Source organism: Aulonocara stuartgranti (genome assembly GCF_965226115.1).
Source record: "Aulonocara stuartgranti genome assembly, chromosome: 3".
NCBI lineage: Eukaryota > Metazoa > Chordata > Actinopteri > Cichliformes > Cichlidae > Aulonocara > Aulonocara stuartgranti.
The window spans coordinates 27957772-27971855 of NC_138941.1; the positions used below are offsets into that span (position 1 = coordinate 27957772).

The following is a 14084-nucleotide window of genomic DNA, read 5'->3' on the forward strand; positions in this document are numbered from 1 at the left end:
GTTTAGGTCACACATTAAGAAGCCAACAAATTCCACAAATGAACCCCGAAAACCATTTCAGCTTCATCATCAAGCTCACTGAGACGAGGCCAAGGGTTTGCAGCGCTGTCAACAAAGCAAAGAGTGGCTGCTTTCAGGAATCTAAACTATAAAACACATTTTGTTATTTATCACTTTTTTCTTTGCTAGATAATTCCATACATCTTGCTTCATATCTTTCATGTATTCAGTTTGTATCTACAATGTAGAAAGTGTTAAAAATAAAGAAAAACCATTAACTGAGAAGATGTGTCCAAACTTTTGACTTGTAGTGCATTTACTGTACATATCCTAATCAGGAGTTCAACATTTTAACAGCTTGTATGAGGAAGCTGTTGATCAGTCTGGAAATTCTGCCTTTTATATTGTCATGATCCTGAGTCCGTGACTCAGTGATTTTGTGTTTGGTGTATTTATTGTTATTATTTTCATTATTGTTTGTGGGCTGTTTTTGAATGGTTTGTGTTTTGTGTTTTAGATAGTGGGTTTCTGGGTTTGTGCTCCCCCTGTTGGTCCCTGGTGTTAGTGTTCCCCTGTCTCGTCAGGTTAATCAGGTCCAGCTGTGTCTCCCACCTGTGTGTGTGATTTCCCAGTGTCCCTCTGTGTATTTATAGTGTGTGTTTGCCTCTGCATTACTCTGTGAATCCCCTGCGTGCTCTCCCTGCTGTCCTCCCTTCATGTTCAGGTTTGTTGCTCTTTGGTTCAGTTTCTCCCAGTTTAGGTCATCCTTAGTTCTGTTTTGCCATCCCCACTTTATGTTCGGTATTCTTAATAAATCACCCTCACATCTGAATAAGTGCTGCATTTGAGTCCTCCTTCCACACATCACATGGCTGCTGCCCCAGTCGTGACATATATTCCATGACCATCTGACTGAGTACAAAATAAAGTTAATTCACAGAAGGTTAATTCTGTTGATCTGGACGCAACCTGCAAATGGACTGAATCTACTTTCTAAGATTTGTAATAAAAGTGTCCTAAAAAGATCATTGCTTGGCCTGTGACTATCAGGAGTAGTCATGCTTGAAGGAAGTTGGTAGGTGTAGCTTGGTTGTATATATGATTCACTACATTCAACCAATTTCTAATATGGAAAAATGTGTGTCTAAAAATATGGACATTACATTAAAGTCTCTTTAGCATTCGTGCAATGTCTTGTTGCAATTATCTGGTGTTTTTTAACTGTAATTTAAACAAAACATATAACATATTGAAGTCTTGTTGAAGTTGGAAATGCAACTCACCTTGGAGTTGCATAGATAGATAGATGGTCTCTTGGGTCACACTAATTAGAGTTGATGGTCCTAACCTACCGCTTGCTCTACTTCCTTGCTGACAGATAATTCAATGTTTAGAAGTTTTTTTCATTTATCACATAGCCTCCCAATATCCCCCTGTCCTTTCCAGCTCTCCTCACAGACATGCTGGCCACTTAATGACTTGCCTTAACGTATTTTCACAATGCAAATGAAAGGTGGTATTCTGACAAAACCTCTGACAACAGAAAGAAAGATTGCTTGTGCTTCTGGGCTGTTCTGGCACAAATGAACAACCTACAGTATATATGCAAGACACTGTAACAACACATGCTAGAAAGACAAAAACTATTTCTTAAGAGACACAGATATTATTTCCTTTCAGAAGTCTTGTATGATGATGTGCCAAGCAGGCAAAAATTAAGCTTGTGTGACCCTGAAATGTACGCTCACCTTGCGGACCCACATTGGCATCATGTGGGTGTTGGGAGAGCGATGGTGGAGGTTGAGGACAACCACGCTGAGGATGACAGAGAATGTGACCAGGACCATGGTAAACATGATGTAGTTGACGATGATGGGAACACCCAGCGAGGTCTCGGGGATCTTATCAGCCAGCAGCAGCAGGAACACGGTGAGGGTGAGCAGCACATTGATTGACAAACCCATCTTCTCACCTTGCAAAGAAAAAAAAACCACAATTATTTAGGAAAGTCAGAAACAGCGCATTTCTTGTTCCTGTGTTACGACTCATTAAGCTTTACCGGGCCAAGGTTTGTTCCATTTTCAACTCACTGAGATTCGAGGAGCATCTGGTGAATGTAATTTACTAGCAATGATGCTAATGAAAAATTCATCTCCCATTCTAAGTGAGGCTGATTGGGTGACACAGCATTGGCTCTTTAGTTCATTCCGTGGTCACGTACAAACTGTGTACGAACTGTGTTTGTAAATGACCACAGGCCTGTACTACGAGGCCAGATTTCATCACCAAGGTAACTTTGGGGTTAACCTGCAGTTTTATCTACTGCAAAAGTGGTTCACGTCTTACCTGGGTGCATCACATGATAATTTATGCTTTATGCTTATCTAATCTCCTGCAAAATTAGAGATCAACTTAGTTCTCCAATAGAATTGCGTTACCAGTCCTGGTGGATCCCTCAGACCTCTGTGCACATGCAATAGGAAGATTTAAGGTTTTCCAGTAGTATCTAATGTCTCTTGGTTTCTTAGAGACAACTTTTTTATTTAAATTTAATGTATTTCCGTTTCTGTGTGTTGGCCCTGCGACAGACTGGCGACCTGTCCAGGGTGTACCCCACCTCTCACCCTATGACAGCTGGGATAGGCTCCAGCGCCCCCCGCGACCCTGAAAAGGACAAGCGGAAGCGAGTGGATGGATGCATGGATTTCTTTCTGTTGGCTGCAAACGATTTACACCAAGACCCAGGGTTAATTTAGCAAGTTGCTAACCAACTCCGTGTGACGGCTTATCCTGACTGTCAGCGTTGGGGTAAATGAATCCAGATAACAGAAAGGCATCCTGGGTATGCTGAACTTGCTTCATAGTACAGGGCCCAGAAGGGTTGAGCTGGTATGTTAAGAGAGCAGTTTGTGGCCTCTCACTGAGAAGCAAAGCATCTCTTTCTGCATCACTGGAAAATTAATGTAAAACTGGAGGAGATTAAAAAAACAAACCCTACGATTCCCTGTGCTGTTTATGTGTCCCTTTACTGCGTGTTCAAATCAGTCATTTCATATGACCCTGGTTCAAGACTAGTAGGAGACACAAATCCCTGTGAGGGTTGCATCAGGAAGGCGATTCAGCAGAAAGTTCCGCCAATCAAATATGCAGATACATCTCTGGTGGCGACCACTTGTGAATACGGGAGCAGCAAAAAGAAGCTTTTGCTTGATCATCCCAATAAGACTCTTAGTGGTTGTTTTTAAAGGTCACTTGCCTGGTTGCTTTTTTCAGTGAACAAAGCAGATGGCACACACTGGTCAGTAAACTATGATACGTTTAGCAGTTATCCTAATCAGACATTTTCTGCAATACTTTTTTCCCACACGTTCCAAAAAATTTAAATAAAAATATTACAGAGTGTTAAAATGACTTTTTATAGCTATTTTAAACTCCTAAAAATAGGCCTACATCATTGTTCAAGAAAATAATAACTTTATCAATGTTTAATATATTTATATACTAAAATACATGCCTACATCAATGCATAATGACAGTATCATGTCAATGAATATTAATGCAGCTATGCAGGAATGCAGTATGTTATGTTCCGATCTGTGTACCTTATTGAGGTTCATGCATATTTGCACATCTGTGGGTTTTGTACTAAGTCAAACTTTAATATCTCAGGTTGTATTTTGCATATGCGTGTCCTAATCAATCAATGTACCCAATGAGCAGGCTTGTCCAAACATAAAGGTAAGCGTATAAGGGAAAGGACAGAGTCAAGCCGATTGCTCTAAGCTGTTTTTCTACCTCCTTCATTTTAAAGGTTATCAATTCAACTGTGTTCCACGAAGCACCTATCTAATCTGAAATTGGATCCGTTTATAATTAGCTAAATGCCTGATTGCCCATTTTAAACCGACCACACAAACTCAATTGGGAAATGGTATTAGCAGTTTTACATCAAGGTGGAGCTTGTTTACGATAACATAACGATAACGATCACATAAAGAGAGCTTTAATTCATAGTCATCAAGTGATCTGAAAGCAATTTCTGTAAAGTGTTTACCTGCATCGGGAGGCAGATAGAAGTTGAAGATGGCGATGATAGTAATCAGGATGCAAGGGATGATGATGTTGATGATGTAGTACAGAGGCTTCCTCTCGATGATCAGGTAAAAAGTCATTTCCTCATATTCGTCATCAAATGTGTTCTTCCTGCTTGGCTTGTGTCTTACGTACCACTCACCACTCTCTAGAGAAACATCCACAGCTTAGATTTCTATTAATTTTAGCGCATTTAGTAATCGTATTACACTAGCAACACATTTGCAAACCACAAGAAGGGGTTATGCAAAAATGCGATGCTTTGAATATACAGTAACATGAAAATACATCTGAAGTACTTCTACTTAAGAATATATGTATCACGTCATGAGTGCTCACCACTGAAAGACTCGTCCAGCTGGATCTCCCGAATCTCCTTGCCTTTTGAATTCAGGGCATACTGCAGGTCGATTTCTGTTGAGTCATATGTGTAAGAGCGAAACTGCATGGTGCAATTCTGCCAGTCGAATGGGAAATATGTTACCTAGACACAAAAAACTGGCATTTAAACGAGTTGGAAACAACGTCCAAGCTTAGACGAAACTGGATGGAAGATAAATACATAGTAGATCTGTGTAAATTACCTTGACTCCACAGGAACTGCAGTACAGAGCAGGGGGAGTCCAGGTTACCCTGCCATTACTGTAAACCTGAACATGGACATGCAGGGCCACATCAAACTGTCCATCATTACTGAAAACAAAACATGAAATACAAATTAGCCAGTTTTGGTTAATAAATCAAACTATATCACATGTTATATGTTGAGGTAATCTGTAGTATGTTATGGATGGTGACATATCACAGAATTCCATAACATATCTTGAAACATAGCACAAATTGTATTGTGTCAAATGAATTGCATTTGTTCTGTTGTCTAACAGTTAAATAAGACTCTTCTTAGACGAAAAGTCCCTGCATTTGTCATTAGTTTCACTTATATGTGTTGCAACAATTGCTTCTCTAAGATCGTTGCTGATGTTTTACCTCCTTGGCATTGTGTTAACACACAGCTGAATGCTCCAGACCTGCAAACTGCCAAAACTTCTACTTTTTAGAGACACGGTGACACTTGCTGATGATCAGTTCCTCAATTGCATTAGGCTGGTGACATCTGGCTGCTATTTACTGTCTTAATTTCTATAGATGCACTAAGAACATACTCCACAAAGTTCTGTGAAAACTTTTTCTTTTCTTTATCAGAGGTCTGTATTTATATAGTGTTTTGCTCCATGTATGATCTGCTTTGGAAAATGTGTTTTTAAGAAAACTTCAAAAATGTGACAGAGCAATTGAGTAAAACTGTAACAAGAAATGACTTTTTGGTTTCACTTTTCTGTAAAGGTCAGAGACACCCCCCCTCCCTCCGTACTATGGGAAGTAATCTATTTTGTGCTGGAGATGGATGGTTTATTGTGACTTTGCTTTTACAAAGATAGCTGAGAGGGCTTGGTGAGGAAATCCAGGCAGCATAAACTAAAATGTGACAAACAGTGAGGTGTCTCTGTTCCGCAGCTGCACCACCAAGGCATTATTAGAGTACTGAAGCAATAACAACTCTCTATGCTGCTGACTTAAGTTATAAAGTTGCAAAATAGCAGCAATCAAAGTTTGCATCTCAGTTGTAGTCTTTGTTTTGTTATCATCTCAGTTCCTCTGACAAAGCTTAGAAAGAGACAGACAAGGCAAAGTCACGGCTGTGTAGAATATGAACATTTAGCTCCACTCCCACATCTAAACATTGTAATTGGCATTAAATGGAGATTGCACACTTTTTATGGAGCACTTTGACTGTAAGTGCAGCGCTAATGTTGTTCCTATACTAAGCTGTCGGGCTCATAACACAATGCACAACAAAGACATCAAGTCAATTAGACACAGATTTAGCCTTCTGTCAGTGTACAGTGTTTGAGTTTTATGTCTCTGATAATTGAACAATGAGAAGCTTGTGTCTTTACCCCGGGCCCTCCTAAAAATCTGTCCCTGTGAAAGTGCTGCTGCTAAAATGGCCGGCATTGAACAACCCAAGAGAAGCACGCGCAAATTTGCATTTGTGTGGACGTGCATATTTGTGTGTATCCGTGCGGTTCCAAATGAACGCCTCACAAGCTGAAGTAGCTGAGCGGTGCTATCAGCTCAGTTATTAGGGAGCCATGCTGCTTAATTGCCTATAAAGTGTTGATGAATGGAGCAGTGGGGATATTTACAGTGGTGTTAATGGGAGCGTGTCTGCGTGAGCCAATATGGGGAAAAGACTAAACTTGCTGTTCTGAGTATCTAAATCTTTAATTTAATGCTGTGTTATATAGTTTTTCCAATACACATGAGCACTACTATAATTTACCTGGCCCATCACCTAGTCTCCAGTGGCCTGCAGCTACAAGCTACAGGGGTATGCAATTTGTCCAATTTCAAAACAATATAGTACGATGGATACGGATTTGATATGAAAATATTTACTATATGGCAATACTTGTTTATTTCACTCAGGTAGGGGTAAATTAGTAAGTACAAAAGGTTGCAAACACTGCATACAAATACAAAAATGGAACAAAGAGATCAAAAACGTTCTCCTTTCAAGTCTTTGTTAATGTTAACGTTGATGCTAATGCTAATGCGAGTTGCAATGCTGATACTTACTTATTGATGAGGACGATGTCAGGAAGCCAAACCTTCCCAGAGGGGATGCGTAGCACCTGAATCCCATTGTGCTCCTTCGGTTTCCATGACAACCGATAATCTGTCCATTCCTGTTTGAACATTTTTATAAAAGCTTGTTTTTTTTTAATACGTAGGGATGTTATTATCCACAAGTCCATGAAAAGAGTTGGGATTAAAGCAGAAAATGACAGCAAGCAGAAACTTTTCTTTAACAAATGCAACCAATTTGTCATTGTATCACTTTATCTTTCATTTCTCCACTTCTGTAATTAGATTCCACAGGGATGGCTTCCCTGTGCATTTGTCCTTGCATAACAAAACACAATTTGCATATTTTTTCATTTTGCCTGCTATTATGACTACTCCAACTGTTCTACTGATTATATGCACAGTGTGCATTGGCACTGAGCTGTACTCGAAAGACGAGGCCCTGTGTTAATAAACATACTGCCACTGGAGTAGGAGTCACGGATGAGCTGCTCAGTGTGATGTGAAAGAGTTTTTCAGTTAGAGTACACTCAGAAAGCTGTTGGATAATTCATTCTATCGGCTTAAGATTTACTTCAATTTGCAAGTATGACGAGCAGGCATGCAAATAGACTCACCAGATTCATGACAACAGTGGTGCTCATTTCTTCATTTTTCATATTCTGTTATAAAAATGCGAAAATATGCATTTCAGTATGTACTTCATAACTGTTTGCTTCAGATCGTTTTTCATTTTGTAGGGATACAGATACAGAGTTATGCACAAAGAACACCCTAATGGCATTACAGGTTTTGTGGTGGTGAGAGTTTGAAAAATGGTATTCAGGGCAGCTGTGGTACAGGAGGCAGAGCAGGTTGTCTACTAATCAGAAGGTCAGTGGTTCAATCCTCAGTTTCTCTAAGGTGCATGTCAACGTATCTGTGGTTAAGATACTGAATCCTAATTTGCCTGCAAAGCATTCAATGAAATGTGAAAGACAGGTTTTAAAACAGCTCTTAGGTGTAGAAATAGGTTTGTGAATGGGGCTTATAATAAGAAAGCACTTTGAGTGCTCAGCAAAAGCAGAAAAGTGCTGTAAGTACCATTCCCACCAAACACCATCCATCAGTTTAATGGACTAAATCCGGTTAGTCAATCATCAGTCTATGAAAAGCCTTCCATTTGCATGAAAAGTTAGGTTTTTAGGTTGTTGCAAGCATTTAATTGCAAGAATTGGTTACCACTGTTGCCTCATAATAAGAAGGTTTTTGGTTTAGACCAGGGGTGGGGGATCTCCAGACCTCAAGGGTCCTGCAGTTTTTAGATACGTCCTTGATCCAACAAAGATTATTTAAATGGCAAAATGACCTCCTCAACATGTCTTGAAGTTCTCCAGTGGCCTGGTAATGTACTAATCATTTGAGTTAGGTGTGTTGACCCAGGGTGATATCTAAAACCTGCAGGACACCGGCCCTTGAGGCCTGGACTTCCCCCACCCCTGGTTTAGACTATGCTGCCAGCTGAGGGCTTTCTGTGTGGAGTGTGCATACTGCATGGACTTCCCCCCACAGTCAGGATACATTCTACTGAGGTTAATCGAACCTCAATGTGATTCAAAATTTTTTATTTGTTCGTCTTTCAGCCTTAACCTTTTGATGGAAGGACAGCAAGTACAGTGTGATGTCTAAAAGATATCTAAATAATACATACAGTTCAAAGTTAAAACCAGGTTAAAAGTTAAGTTTTAGTAGTTCATACTGTTAATGTTAATACCTGTGTCATTTTTTGCCTCTGGAAATGTGTTTGTTACATCACTGTGATCAGACAGCCATGACATACACTCAGTGGTGAACTTTGTAGTAAGCGCCTTTATATAGTTAAAACCATTTGTTCCAACAGGCCAGGCATAGCTGGACTGGCCATCGGGCATCATTTGCGTTTGATTTTTCGTTTTTATGGGCCGATGTTTTTTTTGTTTTGTTTTGTTTTGTTTTTGTAACGGCATGAACAATGAGAGGTGATGGATTGGCCAGATGCTGGCTGATGTGTAAAAATAACTCAGTTGTTTGGTGGTGGCTGTGGCAGAGCTTCCACAGAGGCCAGCAGGTGGATGAGGGAAGGAGAGGCAGGAGGAGCAGAGACCCGAGGCGGCCGCCGGTCCGAGTGTCAGGTGAACTGAACTTCAGGTAAGAAGTTATGACCTGCAGTCTATCTGGGTCAGATATAAACCAAGTTTAGGTGGAGTTTATTTTCATTGTGCTGACTTTTTACAGTCAGTTACAATAACTCGTACTGCGTGCTAGCTAGCATGACGGAGTTTCTATACAGCTGGGTGGGTGCTTTGATGTTACTGATAGTGAACTTTATTTTATTCATTAGGTTAGTTAGTAGAGTTGCCAACCGCTCCTTAAAAAATGGAATGGTCCCTCATTCAGAGAAAACATTATGCGTTTCGTATTGAGCTGAGAAGGAACACAGTTTGTCCCGTAGTTTAGCTATAATGGAAAAACACACAAAGCTGGATTTATTCTGTGTGTTTATGCTGCACAGCTACTTCAATCATGAAACTGATCAATGATCAGCTGATCAGCTTTTCTGTCTTGTTTGTTTATCGCTCACTTTGCGCCAGAAACAGGAAACCAGCGGATGTCGCGGTAAACAACAGCAGCATGTTTAAGCTTGATCAGCTGTTGTTAAAATTTATTTAATATTAATTTCTAGTATCAGCCGATGTTTGCTGGAGCCACAGCTGTAAAAGCTGCTGGTCATGATGTCGGTTTGGTTATCTGGTGAGAGGGAAACATGAAGATGAAACCAGGAGATGTCCTTACTGAATCATCAGAGCTGAACAGGTGATGGAGAAACAGGTTTACCTTTTAGGTGACATGAATGAGTTGAAGGGAAGTTATGAACTGTTTATGAGAGACAAATAACACCAGGATCCTTTTCTAAGTAGCTGACAGCTGGTAACTATGCAGGGGCGGGTCTGGGCAAAGTTTTGCCAGGGGGGCAGGTAGGGCATTAACAGGGAAAGGGGGGCACAAAGAAATACTTTTCTTTCTTATTCTCATTTAAAATGTCTCACTTTTAAAAAATAATTATCTGAATCTTACAACCAAAGTTTTTATCTGATGTAAAATGTATAGAAATCATACATATACCAACAAGAGGGTGTACATCACAGCGTCTGTTTTCATTCAAAGGCTTTATGCCTTTTCCTGTAATACCTGGTTGGCCCGTCTCTAGTCAAAATGCCCGGGCCGATTTTTTGTCCCAGTCCAGCCCTGAGGCCAGGGGACATGATGTTGCAGCGATAGGCAATACCACTTTATTGAAAGAAGGGTTTGGAGTTGAATCTATTGGTTGAATGAGTAGTTTATGTTTGTGTTTAGGCGCGACCTCTTGTTGTTACAAAGGTGTCTAAATGACTTATTAACTAAATCGCAATATTACTCAGATTTTTTTTTTTTTTTTTGCAAGACTTTATTGGAATTTTCTTTTATTGGACTAGTTAACATTATTGCAGAGGAATTTTTAATGTTTTGGGAATTTTTGGAACCACTGGGATATTAGTTTAGCTTAACAAGCAGGGGACACATGTAGTCTCTAAACAACTCTTTTACAAAAGGACTAAGAGGCAGAGACATGAGGGGATTTGCTGCATGAGTGGCATTTTTGCATGTACAAAATGTGACATATTGCATTGTGGGACTGTTGTACCCATGATGTGAAGGTCAAGTCATGAATTCTGGCTAAGCTTCTCTGCTCCTCGGCCTGCTATTTAAAACCCCAACTGGGACAGCTGGGACCAAAGCATGAGTGGGGGCAGCAAACGTTGGATGTCTTCCTCATGCAAACACATCTTGCTACCTCACACATGTCATTGCCTGCATATCAATACCCATCAGGCCCAGTGTTAATAATAACTCTGCAGTTACCCAGCTGGACTAGTTACTTGTCAAACTAAGAATCCAAGTGGGTTAGTTTTCAAGACAGGTCAACTCCACAGCTTAAGATGATCCACGTGACGAGAGAGGAAGAGAGAGCGTGACCTTGAGTGGAGGTGTAAGGAGTGTGGGTGTGTGGATGCACTATGTGTGTTGGTTTTTGATTGCCTAGGAGAAGAGAGTAAAGGGGAAAATAAAAAGCTCATAAAGTGACCGTGTGTGAGTGTGTGTGTGTACGGCTTATCCTTTAATGCAGTCACACAGGCAGCAGCCCAATCAGTGCATGCCACTAAACACTATTTCCCAGCATGAATGAATAAAACTATAGTACTTCACTACACCTCAGTAGTAGTACTCATTTTTGCCATCTGGTTGTGAATTTAAATTCAGATGGCACTGGGATTCATTCATGGTGGAGAATATGGAAGATAAGCTTTACATTTACATTTCAGAGGCAAAGCCACAGAAAAACCATCGTCTCTCTGGCTAAGAGTTCCAGCATGAAGTTACTGTAGCATGGTCACAGACTTTGATGTGTCCGATTATGACAGATTCATCTTTTCAGATCTTGGAAAAGATATTAAAGGAATGTAGCTTCTAGGCTAGACAGTTTCAGTTCTTTATGATTAGGCTGTTCTACAAGCTCTCTGAAAAGCCGTCAGTCGATTCAGAACACTGCATAAAGAGCAGTAACAGCGTCTAGTAGTATTAACTTCTCTTCACTGGATTTCTGCTAAATCCAGACTAGAAGTAAAATCCTTCTCATATATAGTTCCTTAAATAATTAAGCTCCATTGTATCTTCATGACCTCATAACGTATTAGCCAACGGAGTGCTTTGCTCTCTTCATTTTGTTCAGACTGCAGTCTTACTTAAAGGACAGGTGGTTGGGAGTGGTTTCTTCCTGTTAAAAGGGAGTTTTTTCTGACCACTGTCACAAAGCAGATGTTCATAGGCAGTCATAGTTTGTTGATGTTTTCTCCCAAATGCTGTAGGGTCTTTACCTTACAATATAAAGCACCTTAAGGCGACTGTTCTTGTGAATTGTCAGCTAATGGCAAACATTTTGGTGCTGGGAATCAGCATTAAACTGGTCGAAACTTCTGTTACATCATGCTGGGTTACAGTCAGTCCTGGGTTCTCGAAAGGGGTCGATGGAGACCTGGCTTATAATCCATTAGAATCAGCCCTTGTTTAAATTTATTCTACTATGCTAGAATTTAGATTTTTTTTAAATCTGCAGTGACCTGCTGTTTACTGTGTGTACTTTTGTGTTGGGGTTTTGGGCCTCACCAGTCCGACGAAGGATGTGAGGATCATGCCCACGCGAACCACCACCCTCTCTTCAGGGGTACGAGCTGGTCGGACCTTAAGGTTGTATTTGGAAAAGAGGCTCTTCATCAGAGTATTCTCTGATTCAGTTGCACCTGTAATACACATTGACAGAGGTCAGTTGTGATGGCAGGCTTCAAACTGAAGGCCTTTAATAATTGCTAGTCATTCACTCAGATTTAGCTAGATATGTCCCTCCAAAAGCCTCAGCAGCTGCTGACTGCATTGATGCACTGAATTAATAAAGGAGTTCACTCACTAGATACACACTGGTGACACTGTGTCGCCGAGCAAGCTGTGCTGTGCATCAAAATATAATCAATCGACGACTGTCTCAATACCGAAGTCAATAGTGTGCAACAAGTGGATGTTTGATAAAAAAAAATGATTGATTATTCATTTTGATGATTACTATAATGTTTCAATGTAAAGTTCCTGATTGTTTAATACCAAAAATTCTGTTAACTGCTTTTACAGACCAATTTCCTAGGTCCAGCCAAGGGGTGAAAGGTCAGCTCTATGTCTTTCTGCTTTTTGCAAATTATGCTATGCTGTTGACTTCACTGACCAATGACCCCCCCAAAAAAGTGACTAGATGACAATTACCACCTTCAAGTCCAGAATCAATCAGTCAGACCTTTCAGTCAGAAAAGCTGTACTGCTATTGGATGTGGATAGACTGCTTTAAGTGGAATTCAGGATTGACAGATGGATTGGCTTACCATGTGAAGTAGTAGTAGTGCATTCCCACATTATTTTCTCTAATTAAAACAAGTAAAAGACATGTATTTCAAATAAGTTCCTGAGGTTCTAAGGTCCTGTTTTTATATCAATGCTAAATGTTTCGCTTCAGGTCTGCATAATCGCAAACCTACTCAAACACTTGCATTCCATTGCATTTTCATGCGTAATCCCTGATTTACTTGCAACATTTTCCTCCTTGGTGTTGGAAGGTTAGAAGCATTTATAATCAGCAGCTCTTGTGACGCAGCATTCATCACGTCTGGCATTGCTGTGGCCCCAGCAGGATCTGACCTGACAGGAATAAATGATGACGATCACCCAGCAAGGCACCCCATTAGCTAGGCACAAGGAAGCATGGCTGCTGATGGAACGGGAGGTGACTATCGAAGGCCAGAATTTAGCATTTTTTATCTCACTACCCAGCTGAGATCACTTGGTAAATAACAAGACTGACTAAAGAATTAGCTAAAACTAAAATACTGGATGGTTGTATAACCAGTTAAAATTAAAAAGATTTTGTACTATATTTTTCTTTTATGGAGAGAATATGTGAGTATCTGCTTGAAAAGACCCAGTTATTCAGCTTTTTTCTCATAAACTCACCGAGTGAGTAGTGGCTCAGCAGTGATAAACATGGTTTAAAATTGAAACTGACTGCAATAAAGTTCAGTATACACTACATCCTTCTCAGAGTGGTTTGAGCGCACTGTCCAGTAACCACCGGGCAACTTACCAAATAAGTTGTATGAAAAAATGAAGTTATTGATTTCTCTGAAGAAATGTGTTCAACTTAACTGGCTGTGATTCTCTGCGACTGTCGTGTCTCTGATCGTATTTTCTTTAGTTTATAACTGCTGTGAACACAAGTCCTTAAAGATGAAATCTGCCATTGTGTTACAGGTATTTTGTTTCGCTATTTCATCATTTCTTGTTATCTTTCAAAAATGTCTTCGGCATAAATTCATTAGTGAGTTTTATTAGTTTGTTGATGCTATGAGATGCAATTTGAATGAGAGGTACATATCATAAATTTGTCATGGCTCCCTACGTGATATAATCCCTGTGCTTAACTGTCCCTGTATGCCACGTTTGTCACTCTGGAGCTCGTGTGGATGCCGCACCTCGATCCTCTAAACTCATCAACTTTAGCTGTACATCAGCTCCTGTCTGCTAATGAAATAAGTTTGTCACTTGTCTCAATAGCAGACACGTCTTGGCCTAATTAGGGCTACTTCCAGAACGCACAGCACGATTACTGTACAGTAATGGTAAACTCGTATGAGCCAAAGTTCTTGAAGGGACCTAACATGGGCTACAAGAAGTGTAATGTGGCCCAAAAG

General features: G+C 40.2%; 1 protein-coding gene across 2 annotated transcripts in view; it reads right to left on the reverse strand.

The window, feature by feature from the left end:
- chrnb1 (cholinergic receptor, nicotinic, beta 1 (muscle)) overlaps nucleotides 1-14084 on the reverse strand; it is a 31180-nt gene that overhangs the window by 14614 nt on the left and 2482 nt on the right. The window contains exons 3-9 of one of the 2 annotated variants that reach the window (XM_082528171.1): nucleotides 11962-12095; nucleotides 7359-7403; nucleotides 6733-6842; nucleotides 4677-4785; nucleotides 4432-4576; nucleotides 4055-4240; nucleotides 1749-1972 (exon numbers count right to left, since the gene is read on the reverse strand). In XM_082528171.1, coding sequence (XP_082384297.1) covers nucleotides 1749-1972; nucleotides 4055-4240; nucleotides 4432-4576; nucleotides 4677-4785; nucleotides 6733-6842; nucleotides 7359-7403; nucleotides 11962-12095 — 953 coding nt within the window. The remainder of the gene's footprint in view (nucleotides 1-1748; nucleotides 1973-4054; nucleotides 4241-4431; nucleotides 4577-4676; nucleotides 4786-6732; nucleotides 6843-7358; nucleotides 7404-11961; nucleotides 12096-14084) is intronic. The other variant, XM_082528172.1, reaches the window with a different exon arrangement.